This window comes from Symphodus melops (assembly GCF_947650265.1).
Source record: "Symphodus melops genome assembly, chromosome: 23".
Taxonomy (NCBI): Eukaryota; Metazoa; Chordata; class Actinopteri; order Labriformes; family Labridae; genus Symphodus; species Symphodus melops.
In genome coordinates, this window is record NC_136713.1 from 2,538,420 (window position 1) to 2,553,052 (window position 14,633).

Genomic DNA, 14,633 nt, shown 5'->3' on the forward strand with positions numbered 1-14,633 from the left:
AACATCTATAAAGAATTTATGAGTTTAACACTTTGTATAAGTTTTCTCTTCTTTATTCCTTTCAGAAACCACACACACAGATTTCTTTACACATTCCTTTAAATGTGTGTGTACACCCTTTCAAGGATTTGTCATTAAACCAATATCAGTGGAACCTGCGATTTGAACAGTGATTTGAACAGTCACATCAGTGCTGGTTGGATTTTTCTCTGAAGTGTTGAGAGAAGCCTCAGTCAGCTGATCTTTTACACTGCTTTTTACACATTTTCTGCTAAGAGGAGAATGACTCTTCCAATCGTCTAGAGGTCAGAGGTCACCGGCCCAATCAGCCCTGTGGTTAATCTGTGGAAGCAGCTCAATACAGTTATGTTACTGTATCAGAGAAAACACCAAGTTATACAGAAGTGAACACCAGAGCTACACACACTGTCAAATTATCATTCACTTCTTTTGAATAGTTTGGAGGAAACTATTATAGTAAAAAGAAAAAACATCTGGTTTAGTTCCAGTGTGAACAGTACAGAGTCAGCAAACCTCTAATCCCAGTCAAGTCTCCAGTCCCAAGAACTCAAGTCCCAGTCAGTGAAGATGAATCCAAGTCCAGTCCCCTGTTAATATCAGTTCATATCAACCCTCAGGTTTCTGGCTGAGGGCTTCACGTATACTGGACTAGTTCTCCTAGGTGTGCAGTAATTAACTGTCTTTGTGATGGGGGATTGATGACTAGTACTTCAGATTTTGTGTGGTGAGTTGTAAAAAGTTGTGTGACATCCATGAGTTTCTTTCTGAAAGGCCCCTTTAGACACACATCTGTGTTGCTTTACAGTGAACCATTCATTTCAAAGCAAAATGTGGTGTGTGAGTGGAGGGTCCATGGAGTCACTGTCTCTGTAACTGTGACACTCATTGATGTTCCTCCACTCATTTGCACCATTGAGTTAGGATTGGCCATCTTAGACTGCACTGTGTCGACCTCCTGGAAAGAGCATTTAAGACAGCAATTTCAACTTGAAAGCATGTACTTTTGGTGACAGCTTTATCTCATTCAGGTCCAGGAGAAGTTCCTGAAGCAGCTCAAAGGTGTAGCACAGAGCCGAGGGCTATGCAAGGTTGAGGGCATCAATCAGTCCCATAAGCAACGTGCAAGATTTGGCTGTGCTGCTGCATCCTGTCAATACCTCCATCCCTTCAAGAAGAATGGAAACATCTACTGGTTCTTCTCCATCAGTACCATGGACCACCAGGATCTTGACTATGTGTTGAGTGGCATCACTGTGACTGTCCTCCTGCAGAAAATCCAAAACTATACGTGGCCTTCTATAGACTATTACAAGAAGTGTTGTATGAAGTATCTTAAAGTCATGCCTGAGTAAACGTCTTCACATTTGGTGGTAAAATACGACTTTGATGCAGAACAACATGTGATTCAAATCACCTGGACATGTGGTACTCAAGTAAAGCTCTTCAGCTATTTGATATGATACTGTGCTAAGAACAATGTGATAACAGACTGATGTGTAAAACAAGGACACAGACATGTGAAGCATACATGTATTTACATGTATTTGTTTAGTAGGACAAGCTCAAATGGGTTGCATGACTACTGAGTTTATTTTTCTGGTTAAAGTCAAAGTTTCTTCACTCAAAGGTTATTTCATGAAACAATGAAACCTTTCTGTGTTTGTTGTTTCTTGCTCTACCAAAAACATAGTGAAGTGTGACTTCAAAGCCAGGTATAAGTGAGTTTAGAAATGAAGAGGTAAGCAGGTTTAGCAGGCAGTCTTCTTTCTCACCAAGGTGTGGTATGAGTCTGTCACGTCTCAGCTCAGTGCCTGGGTTCTGTGAAAAGAGTAATAGTGTCAGTTCCAAACAATCCTTGTACACAAGAAACCATCATGTCAGAAGATATGAATACCTGTGCAGTGAGCAGTGGTTTGTTTTCAAAGAGCAGAGAAGGAGAAGGATGTCACACAGAGTGAGAATTTGTGTTGTGGAGGACAGGGACAGAATGTGTGTGAAACAGGAAGCCTTTAAATCCAACAGAGCTGACTCAGTTGATCCAGATGGGGCCTCAGCCTGGTCTCCACAACACCTCCCCTGCTCTCATCAGGGCAGTAAGCTGGGCTGTATAGTGGTCCAGTTTGGACATGAAGCTTTGCTCCAGATAAATCCTAGCTATTCTCTGAAACTCCTCCTTGATCTGAAATGACAAGGATTCAGAAGTATGACAGTAGTTCATGGTAAATCAGTGACTCATGAATTCTACAGGCGTTTTGAATGCAGGTCAGGGTGAAAAGCTGCAAGCAGCCACTTGGAGACAGAGAAACATTTGGCCTCTGGTTTGAACTTTGAGAGAGAAGTCTGTTTAAAGGTTCTTCATGTTCATGCATTGATACAGGAATCCTACACAACATATGTCCATAAATACATTCTTGTTACAGCCTTAAAGGAACAGAGAACAATACAAAGGCTATACAAATTCATCTGGCACAGATTCACAACACAGAGCAGGCCATCTCTCTTTGAGCTCATCGCTGCTGGACTTCAACCCACAACCTCATGCCTTCAACAGGAACAGGTTTTTTCTGGACTTCCTGATCTTGACTTCCTGAAGAAGCTGCTGTCTCTCCATCTCAACACTGTCCCTACTTTCTCCACTCGGGTGTGGAGGAAGGTGGTTGACCTCCGCCCTCTTTGCTCTCTTGACATTTTTTGCAGGATTTTTCTCAGCAGGGGATTTCCTTGGTGATATCAAGCTCAGGACCAGGTACTTCACGCCTTCTCATTTTGGAACAGTAATCAGCCATCTTGTAATTCAGGTGCTGCTGCCACCTGTACATGCCTGAAAATGAGCTGCCAGCTTCTCTAAGGCATGGAGGCTTTTTTTACCAGAGCTTCTACAACTGCCAATATTTGAGGAGCAGTAGGATAGGCAGTGAAGTGGAATATTTGGTCAGCAAGTTTCTCAAGTATGTCAGAGTTCATGCTTGGATTCTGAAGGAGGGAGCCATCATTTTCACAAGCCACATGTCCTGCTTGAAGGAGGATGTCAACATGAAATGAAAAGGTGGGTATCACAACATGAGTTGGCCATGGTTCAGATGGATGCTCTGGTGGCTGTGCTAGAATGATGGTGTCAGATGAGCTAACCGAGGAACTGTCATCCAAGAAAGACAGAGTCATGGAGTCGGGAGTGGAGAATGCAGCAGGTTCATTGATGGGGCTCAATGTGAGAAGAACAGAAGGTTCACTTTGAACCACTTTGACTGTGTCTTTGTCCTGAATAATATCAGTTGATGTTAGAGTGAAGAATTGGTGATCAAAGTCTTTGTCCAGGTTCATAACAGTAAAACTCTGTGATAGATTAAAGCCAAAAGTTCTTCTACTGTAAAAGGAATCCCAGCTGGTAGGGTTCACTTATGAGTTTGAGTGTCTTCGATTATAACTCCAAGAGAAACTGTTAGAAAATCATGCTCCTGCTTCTAATGCCATCTTGCTCCCGTAATAATAGATCTTAGTCTTGTTGATTGTATAATATGTCATGTGTATCTACCTCTGATGGTTTTGTGAGGGTGCTGTGGGTTTATGGGCGGGATATGTCAGCGAGAGCCTTTATGTGTGTACATTGTATGTAACTGTGTCTGTATTCAATTGTACTGATTGTGTTTTTGTATTCTTAAAAACGAGATGGATCATCTCAAGGGGATATCCAACAAATAAACAGAATGTGTATGATTAAAAGTCGTAGCTGGGCAGGGCCTGACATCTTCATAGCCTTGGTCAAGCAGAACTGAAAAAAAAAAGATAAAGAACAAGGAGACAATTCAATGAGACGACAGGGAAAGAGACTGTGACATGTAACAGCAAGCATTTTAAAAAACAGTTGAACTGTGGAATAATTCAACAAATAAGTCAAGAGGAGACGGTTCATAACAATAAGGCACAAACTGGTTTGAAGGGACCTACTTTGATAAACAGATATGGTGTTTAAGAGAAACCATTCCTCCAGCGTATAGATGTGATGATATCCTATGATGACATCCAGCTGTACTGCTCTTTTAAGCCTGAAGCTGAGCTCCCTACTCCATTGTCTCGTAGAAATTAAAGAATAGCTGAGCGAAGACTCTCTGCAGCTCAATGCAGACACAACAGAAACACTGGTTGTTGCCCCTGATGACTCAATTCCAGGGATTAAGCAGTTCTTGGGGGACCTAGGGCAGTCCGTGAAGCCTAGTCTTAGAAACCTGGGAGTTACCTTCGACAAAGACATGTCTTTAGTGCAGCACTGTAAGCAGCTGACGAGGAACTGAGGAAAATCTCCACACTCAGAAACATGGTTTCACAGAATGATTTGGAGCTTATCATCCACACTTTTGTGTCTTCATGTTTATACTACTGTAACAGCTTGTTTTCCTGTCTGAACAAGAAAGAACCCTCCAGAATCCAATTAATACAAAACTCTGCAGCAAGAATTCTGACCCGTACTAATACTAGGACCCACATGTCCCCTATTCAAAAAGAACTCCACTGGCTGCCAGTGTCCTATAGGTTCAGGTTTAAAATTCTGGTTCTGGCTTTCAGAGCCTTGCATGGTCAGGCTCCCTCGTATATCAGGGATCTGATCCAGCCTTACACTCCTGTGCGAGCTCTGAGGTCTATGGATCACAATCTGATGAAGGTCCCTCCACCTCTTTATCGCACTAGAGGTGACCGGTCTTTCCAGGTTGTTGCTCCGAGGCTCTGGAATGAACTTCCACCGTCTTTGTGCTTTATTGAATCACTTGACACCTTCAAGAGTGAACTGAAGACACTTCTATTTGTCCAGGCTTTTAATGAGCTCCTTTTAGGGCTGCTAGGACTTTTGGATTGTCTTGGCTTGGTATATTACGTGTGATGTTTTTTTAAACTTTGTTGTGAAGCACTTTGTGACCTCTGTCTGTGAAAGGTGCTATATAAATAACATTTACTTACTTACACTTTCATCAACTTCTATCATCACACAGGATGTCAGATATCAAAGCAGTGAAGAATCAATCTGACACCATAAACAAGCTTCCTTCAATAAACACGTATCAAGCTGTGACCTTTGACTCCCTGTTGCTATGGTGATTATTAGACTTTGGTATTTCCTGGTGTCAGGAGACTCTGTCCTGTTGTGACGCAGATCTGTTCTCTGTTGAAGGTAAGAGACACTTTTACCTGTTTTTAAGACTCTTTGTTTAAGTGTCTAAAGAGCTGTAAGCTAACAGTTAGCCACCAGGTTCATTAGCTGCTCTGACTACAGTAGAAGTGAAGGAGACACAATGATCCTCAGTCACCATGCAGGCTATGCTAACCATGCTAACATGCTAACAGGTGGACTGAAGACGAGCCCGCTCTGGAAAGTTTCTGTCACTGAGTTCATCACTTGATCTTCAGTGATTGAAATATTTGAGTGTTGTTCTGAACATCATTTTGATTTAAATACTTTTCTTAGTAAAGTTTTTTTTTACAGTGAAACTCATTCTGATCAAATCCATAAGAAGTTGTTGTAAGTTAATCAGCTGACTGTGTTCTTGGTTAATCAATGACTTGATGAAGGGGTTTGAAGGTTGTTTTTAATCCTTTTATGATTCAAAGTCCTGCAGTGACGCCTCCTCTGATAAGATCAAACTTTATTGATGCTCGAGGATTAATTCAAATGTTTCAGCAGAACAAAGACAGAAAAGAGTTGAAATAAAAACGATAGAATTCATCAAATGACAACAAGATGATGACAGACTTTTTCACACAGTGATTCATGTCCCAGTTTCAGACTGTGCAGTGAAGACATTCAGAAGATACAACTAGTTTAGTACTTCAGCTCATAGATGGATCAGAGCATGGGCAGAGAGGGGGAGGGCCCAGGACGCTGACCAATGGGAGACTTGGCCTTCACATTTACATATTTTTCTCTATGAACACTTTCTGTGCTTAAATGAAAAATTAGATGAAATATGTTGTGGTTTCTCGAGGAAAGGGGCGATCGACAAGAGAGAGAGAGAGAGCTGCAAACCACAGTCAGCTGTTTGTTGGTACCAGTTAGGGGCAATCGACGAGAGAGAGAGAGAGAGAGCTACAAACCACAGTCAGCTGTTTGTTGTACCAGTTAGGGGCGATCAACGAGAGAGAGAGAGAGAGCGCTACAAACCACAGTCAGCTGTTTGTTGGTACCAGTTAGGGGCGATCGACGAGAGAGAGAGAGAGAGAGCGCTACAAAACACAGTCAGCTGTTTGTTGGTACCAGTTAGGGGCGATCGACGAGAGAGAGAGAGAGCACTGATTTTTTTATGACAATAATTAGTGAGGCGCGAGGGGAAATCCTAAATTAATTTGGAGTCAGTTAAAGAAGCTCCTGGGTCAACAAACAAAAGCAGGAAAACAAATTGAACTAAGCCTGAATGGAAACCTGACTAAGGACCCAGCTCAAGTAACTGGAGCGCTTAATCAATACTTTGTTGATTCTGTCGCAACTATTGCACAGAGCTTTTCTGCTAGGCAGGTTAATCTGAGTTTGGCAAACACAACAGAGCCAGCTTTCAATTTTAGTAATGTTCATGAATTAAAGATCACAGAAATTATTAGATCCCTCAAGTCATCAAGAGCAAAAAATGATTTTGGGATGGACACAACAATGATTAAGGATCTTGATCCAGCATTAGCCAAACCCATCACCAAAATCATTAACCTCTCAATATCTCAGAGTGAATTTCCAAGGGTGTGGAAATCTGCAGTTATCACACCAATTTACAAAGCTGGTGATCCCCATTCCCCCTGCAATTATAGGCCCATCAGTATTCTTCCTATTATGTCTAAAGTTGCAGAGAAATGCGCTGCTGAGCAAATTATACATCACCTGAATAACAGCTCTTTCCACCTGCATTCAATGCAGTTTGGATTCAGATCCAACCATTCAACAGAGACAGCTAATTGCTTCTTTATTGAAAAAATCAAATCACTGCTAAATAACCGTGGCTTTGTTGGTGCGGTCTTTCTGGATCTCAGAAAGGCATTTGACACTGTAAATTACAGGGTTCTTCTATCTAAGTTATCCTCCTTTAATTTCTCGGCCGCTGCCCTGAAATGGGTAGAATCCTATCTCTCCAACCGCTCTCAAAGTGTGCGAATACTTAATTATCAATCTGACGCCCTCTGTTTGTCCACTGGCGTACCGCAGGGATCTATACTGGGCCCACTTTTATTCTGCCTGTATGTAAATGACCTGCCAACTGTATGTCCTGAGGTTAACATTCAAATGTATGCGGACGATACTGTTTTGTATGTGCATGGTTTAACAAAAGCAGAAGTTGCTTCCAAACTAACAACCGCAATGGTCAAAATTACAGCAGGGCTTAATCAGTGCTGTCTCCAACTTAACGTGTCTAAAACTGTTGGTATGTTTTTCACAAAAACATATAACTTTAAAGAAAAAGATCCAGACATACTTGTGTCTGGTGATAAACTACAGATTGTAAAAGAATTAAAATACCTTGGCATTATACTTGACTCCAACCTCAACTTTAAAACACATGTAAAAAAAAGTCTGTAAACAAATTAAATTTAACCTTGCCAACTTCAGATTGATCAGAAACTCCATGTTCACTGAAGCAGCCATAATGTACATGCATTCAATGATTTTCTCACACATGACCTACTGTTTGACAAGCTGGTCTCAGGCGAGTCACACCACATTACAACCACTTGGTATAAACAGACAATAAAAGTTTTAGACAAAAAAACAAAGCAATTCCACCACTGTTCAATCCTCACAAAATACAACCTTCTGAGCTGGGAGAACATGATTAAATACCAAAATGCCTGCCTCCTTTATAAGATCATACATGGTTTGGCTCCTCCCCCACTCAGAGATTTTGTAGTCATGCGAACAAATACACATCACTTCACGAGGGGTGTCTCAAGAGGCGACTGCATTATTCCTCTGAGGAAGTGTGCTTTTAGTCAGTCAGCCTTTTCTGTTACAGCCTCTCGTGAATGGAACAACATCCCAACATTGATTAGAGAGCGCAACACTTACCACTCATTTAGTTCTCACCTGAAACACTGGCTAATTAATAACCACATCTGTCAGCACTGAATCAGTTCCGCCCGCTACTGCCATCTAGTGTCTGCTTGTTGGTGAACGTGCCCTGTGTTTTTAATGAATGTGGCCTGCATGTTTTAGTTTGTATTGTTGTGAGCTTCAGGCATAGCTCACTCAATGTTTCATATGTGGCCTGGTGTCATCTGTGTTTATTGTATAATTGTGTTTCATGTTGTCCTGTGTGCACGTCACATTGACTTTGGGATGTTATTGGCAACGTGCTTTTACTAATACCTGTTAAATTTTGTATATTATGTCTGCTCAATGCTGGACAGACGGTCCTGCATGTTAGACATTTTTTACCAAATGCTGCTTCTTGTTTGTCCTGTATGGTTTATGTATTTTCACCTGTGACTGCTTGTCTGTCCACTTAATTACTCTCATGTTGTTCCATTTGTGGCTTTTTTCAATGTTTGAATTTTATTGTGTTTTTTTTAGGGAGCCCTTTATAAAATCTGGCCAGGGACAACAGATGAAAATTAGCCTTTTGGCTAACTCTGGCAAATTTACTGAAATGTTTATTAATATGCACTGTCCCTGTAAAAAAAAAAAATAATAATAATAATAATAGAAGCTGTTTGTGCGTAAATTAAAGTGTGAGTATTCATCTCTTGCATATTTGTCATATTGTTTACTCATATGGATGTTGTTTGGTTGATATGAATGAAAGTCGGAGCCCGCGTGCGCGCGCTATGATCAGACACGTTAATGACAGCTGATTGCGTGCACGCTAATTTACGTCCCTCTGCTCACGTGACTCTGCGCGTCAGCGTGAGATGCGTCATGTTGAGTTAAAGGCACGTTCATTTATAGACTTATTACGTAGTGTTTAGACAGTTGTGATTGAGCCCAAAGTGTTTAGTGTTAATTAAGTATTGTTATTTAGCTTGCCTTTCAACTACGCTAATTCGGCAACCGGATGTAGCAGCTTGCCTGTATGTTTCAAAATAAAAGCATCCTGCTGGTTCCGGCAGTTAGAGGATTTCTATAACAGGAAATGCTCTGTCAAGTTGTTAGCAGTAACTTAACAGGACTGAAATGTTAAAGAGACCTGTGCATTGTGTGTTTGAGTTTGTTAGTTTAAGACAGTGTGAAGAGAAATGTGATTATAACTACTGAATGGCTTTCTGTGTAAATGTATGGTTATATTTGACTGACAATATTACTTTATATAGGTGAAGTCATTTATGTTATTTATGATTGAGACTGTATTTTGTTATTCTTTCTTTTTATAGAAAACCACACACACACACACACACACACACACACACACACACACATGCATAAGTGAAACAACCAGTTCCAACTAGCTGTATGTGCTGCTCTATTGGAAAGTAAAGAAGAGCTGAACAGTGTGAAATCTCTCTCTGCCCTTTCTTTCATCATACTCCCTGGAAACGTGGCCTTAAGTGGTGTTCTGGCCGACACCTTGGTGTGAACCTAGTGACAAACACAGAACGAGCGCCCAGCCTGAGCTATTGTTATTATCTCTACTACAGTGTGTGTGTGTGTGTGTGTGTGTGTGTGTGTGTGTGTGTGTGTGTGCGTGTGTGTGTGTGTGTGTGTGTGTGTGTGTTAGATCATGTCTCCTGTTTCTCTTGTGTTGATCTCTCAGTGAGTGTTTCTGTGTTTCCTCTAAGACTGACTTCAGATCAGATCATGGATGTGAGTTTAGAGGAAGAGGAGGACGGAGCAGAGTCTCCTGGACCCAGCTGTCTGTCTCTGAAGAGTGATCGGTCCAAAGTTGAACCTTATAACTTCAGAACTAAACGTGGACCCTCGGACACAAAGTAAGTCTTCTTAGCAAAGAAACAAACCATGAAAGCTTCTCATCATCCACAGCTGTAGCCCTTTTTATATTTACAGCTTCTTTTATAGTTTTGTCCTCAGAGAGTTTGTTAAAGATTAGAGCTGAAACGATTCCACGAATAACTTTACTAACTTGATTACAAAAATTCATCAAGGAATTTTCGCTGCCTCGAGGCGTCGTTAAGTTTTTGGGTTTTTTTGCGTCATCAAAACTTTGCTATGAGTATAAAACACGTTTAATGTAGCTGCAGCTACCTGCTCCTCTCTCTGACACACAGACACTTCAGCGCTAACACACACACACACACACGAGCGCGGCCCGCCCCTTTTAACTTTTAGTCAGTACACAGTTGATCCGTGATCCATACGACCGACCGAGACCAAGTCAAACCGTCGGCTTTTCTCCGTTCACTCTCTCCGTGTTTGCAGCTAACATAACGATAGCAACGTCCTCTCACAGTCTCTGTCATAGACGAATGTCTATGGTCTCTGTAGTCTGTGAGCGCGCTGCAGGAGCAGACAGAGATACACTTTTAACAATATACAGGCTGATTATCTGAAATGTCTAATGTCTTCAAAGCTAAATCAAGACTGAACTTGTTTGTGGAATAATAATTTAGCAAATTGCTTTCTCAATTAAATGTACTGTAACAGATGTGTAGGCTACACAAAACAGTATTTGCTATTTCAGCCATTAAAACGTGTTTGGCCTGTATTTTTCCATCTACCTGCCGCCTTGACCAGTGAATCAGAAAGTGAATTTGGGACCCTGTCAGTAATATGGTGAGCATCATCAGCAGCTGTAGAGCAGAGGTGGTTGGCTGTAACAAGCAGGCGTTACCATGGTAACTGCAAAGAAGCAGGTTTGTAGGGACGAGCCAAGACGAGTTAAACCTTAATTAAGCAAAAGTATGATTTATTTGATTACTCGATTAATCGACGGTATATTCGATAGAATACTCGATTACTAAAATATTCGATAGCTGCAGCTCTATTAAACATTCATATACATAAAAATATCAAATGTGTTGTTTTTTACAGAGTTCAGAGGAGCAGACAGAGAGCAGAGTCTCCTGTACCCAGCTGTCAGTCTCTGAAGAGTGATCGGTCCAAAAGTCATCCTTATAACTTCAGAACTAAACGTGGACCCTCGAACACAAAGTAAGTCTTCTTACTAACTCTTTGTCTCAAGGGTGGCCAATCAGATTTCATGTACAGGTCACAGTGATGAGTAAGGCGTCTACAACCTGTCACAAATCTCAACGCGCATTGATACACGGTATCCAATGACTGTAAACATTGAGCAGAGGCGCCCATGTACAGCACATCGCCATAATCCAACAAAGGAAGGAAGGCAGAAGAAACAAGAAGTTTCCTCGCCCTGAGTGAAAAGCAGGATTTATTTCTATAATAAAATCTCAGCTTCACTTTGAGTTTGGAGACGAGTTTGGCGATATGTGCTTTAAATGATAGTTCATATTCCAGAAGCAAACCCAGGTACTTGTAGCTTTTGCAAGCTCAATTGTATTTCCTTGGGATGTAAAATTCAAGGGTACATTTGTTGGTTTTTCACGTAAATGTGAAAACAACACGAGCTTTGTTTCATCATAGTTTATGACTAACTTTAGTTCCCTCAGCCGAGACTGGACAACATTAAATGCTGATTGCATAAACTCAAAAGCTTGTGCAACAGATGTTGAGCAACAATAGATGATAGTATCATCAGCATCAAAGTGATACATGGCATTCAACACATTGTTAATATGAATGGAAAATAAAATGGGTCCTAATATCGAACCCTGGGGGACCCCCTTTGAGATTTCTAAAAAGGACAAAGTGGATCCTGCCGATAGTTGTCAAAACATTGTGCTGCTTGCTTTGACAGGCCAATTTGATGTAAGATGTTGATCAATAATCTGTAATCAACAGTATCAAATGCCTTTGAAAGGTCAATAAATAGAGCTACACAACATTTTTTGAAATCAATTGCTTCAAAAATGTCATTCCAAACCTTAAATGCAGCTGTAACAGGGTTATGTTGTTTTCTCAAGCCTGACTGATATTTAGAAAGGACATTATTATCCTCCAAGAAGTCCTTCAATTGATCACTAACTAAAGTGTTAGTCTCGTCGTCTACCTGGCCGCTCGCGCTAGCATTAGCATTGTCCTCATCTTCTCTATCCAGCGAGGTGCGATCTTTGCTAGCGTCGTTAACGTCATCGACTTCACCCACTTTTTACGGTTTATATTTACGTGCGTTTGGCGTTTTTGTAGAGAAAGTTGTAATATACTCGGTACTGAGGCAAGCGTGGGCAACTGAGTGACTCCATGTTGAAATGGAAATTCAAACTGAATCTCGCTGCCATTCAGGTAGACGCCATAACCGGAAGTTAATCTTCATATTTTCTATCAGTCAACCATCAGTTTAGTTCTAAAGACATGTCTTCACAGGGGGATGAAGAGGACTCATGTTAGAGAGGAGGAGACGTCCTGTCCTCAGTATGGAAAAAGATCCAGACCAGGAGCTGGACTGCAGACAGTCAGTCAGAGCAGCACTGAACAAAGTAAGACTGTACACCTTTGTGCTTCTGTGATCTCCTCAAACACGACTTTTATTGGTCAATGTCAAAAGGCTAGAAATTAAAACTCTTTTTACTTCTTTTACAAAAACATCTGAAAACAATAATCAGATTGTATCATTCTCTCTTTCAGTAGATAGAGGTCAGCAGGAGGTTTTAGATCAACATAAGGTCAGTCTGAGGACAAGATGTGAACATGTGACTGAAGGAAGTGATGAAACAGGAAGTAGAACCCCCCTCAAAAGGATCTACACTGAGCTCCACATCACAGAGGGGCAGAGAGAAGAGGTGAACACCCAACATGAGGTGAGACAGATGGAGACAGAGTCTGAAAAGAAGACCGTCCATGAGACTCCAATCAAGTGCCAGGACCTCTTTAAAGCCTTACCCGACCAACAGGAACCAAAGACAGGAGCTCAACCCGCCCAACAGAAACCAAAGACAGGAGCTCAACTCGACCAACAGGAACCAAAGACAGGAGCTCAACCCGACCAACAGAAACCCATCAGAGTGGTTCTGACAAACGGCGTGGCTGGTGTTGGAAAAACCTTCTCAGTGCAGAAGTTCACTCTGGACTGGGCCGAGGGCTCAGAGAACCAAGACGTCAGTCTGCTGGTCCTGCTTTCATTCAGGGAGCTGAACTTGGTCAGAGATAAGCGCTACAGTCTTCTTGAGCTGCTCCGTGTTTTCCATCCAACATTACAGAAGGTGGCAGCAGAGACGCTCGCTGTCTGTAAACTGTTGTTCATCTTTGACGGCCTGGATGAAAGCAGACCGCCATTGGACTTCACAAACAGGGAGGTTGTGTCTGATGTCACGCAGAAGTCATCGTTAAACACACTGTTCACAAACCTCATCAAGGGGAATCTGCTCCCCTCAGCTCTCATCTGGATCACTTCTCGACCTGCAGCAGCCAATCAGATCCCTCCTTCATGTGTTGACAGGGTAACAGAAGTACGAGGCTTCACTGACGCCCAGAAGGAGGAGTACTTCAGGAGGAGGTGCAGTGATGAAGATCTGTCCAGCAGAATCATCTCACACATCCAGACATCCAGGAGCCTCCACATCATGTGTCTGATCCCGGTCTTCTGCTGGATCACTGCCACAGTTCTGGAGCACATGATGAGCACAGAGCAGAGAGGAGAGCTGCCCAAGACCCTGACTGACATGTACTCACACTTCCTGCTGGTTCAGACAAAGAGGAAGAAGAACAAGTATGGTGAGGGACATCAGACGAGTCTACATGAGCTGACGGAGGCCGACAGGAAACTTCTTCTGAAACTGGGGAGGCTGGCGTTTGAACATCTGAAGGACGGAAACATCATGTTCTACCATGAAGACCTGGAGCGGTGTGGTCTGGATGTCACAGAGGCCTCTGTGTACTCAGGAGTTTGTACAGAGATCTTCAAAACAGAGTGTGTGATCTTCCAGAAAACAGTCTACTGCTTTGTTCATCTGAGCGTTCAGGAGTTTCTGGCTGCAGTCTACATGTTCCACTGTTTCACCAACAGGAACACAACAGTACTGAGGACTTTTCTGGGAGAAAAACATGTAAATTCAACTCTTGATGTTTTCCTAAAGGAAGCAATGAAGAAATCCCTGAGAAGTAAGAACGGTCACCTGGACCTGTTTGTTCGCTTCCTTCATGGTCTTTCTCTGGAGTCAAACCAGAGACTCTTAGGAGGCCTGCTGGGTCAGACAGACAACAGTCCAGAAATGATCCAGAGAGTCATCAACAACCTGAAGGAGATGAACAGTGATGATGAATCTCCTGATAGAAGCATCAACATCTTCCACTGTCTGACGGAGATGAAGGACCTCTCAGTCCATCAGGAGATCCAAGAGTTCTTGAAGTCAGAGAACAGATCAGAGAAGGAACTCTCTGTGTTTCAGTGCTCTGCTCTGGCCTACATGCTGCAGATGTCCGAGGAGGTTCTGGATGAGTTGGACCTGCTGAAGTACAAAACATCAGACCAGGGACGACAGAGACTGATTCCAGCTGTGAGGAACTGCAGGAAGGCAAAGTAAGTCCAGATGTGATGAACATTATAAATCAGTGTCATGTACTAATAGTGCTGGTTGACCTCAAATCAATATCACCATTTATTGAACATGTGACCTCAGTT

General features: G+C 42.1%; 1 protein-coding gene across 1 annotated transcript in view; it reads left to right on the forward strand.

Annotated features, from left to right (window-relative positions):
* Positions 1-7,755: 7,755 nt before the first annotated feature.
* The window catches only part of LOC306818935 (protein NLRC3-like), a 112,037-nt gene continuing 105,159 nt past the window's right edge, over positions 7,756-14,633 (forward strand). The window contains exons 1-3 of the mRNA XM_079336673.1: positions 7,756-8,916; positions 9,760-9,909; positions 10,970-11,089. Coding sequence (XP_079192799.1) covers positions 9,779-9,909; positions 10,970-11,089 — 251 coding nt within the window. The 5' untranslated portion in view covers positions 7,756-8,916; positions 9,760-9,778. The remainder of the gene's footprint in view (positions 8,917-9,759; positions 9,910-10,969; positions 11,090-14,633) is intronic.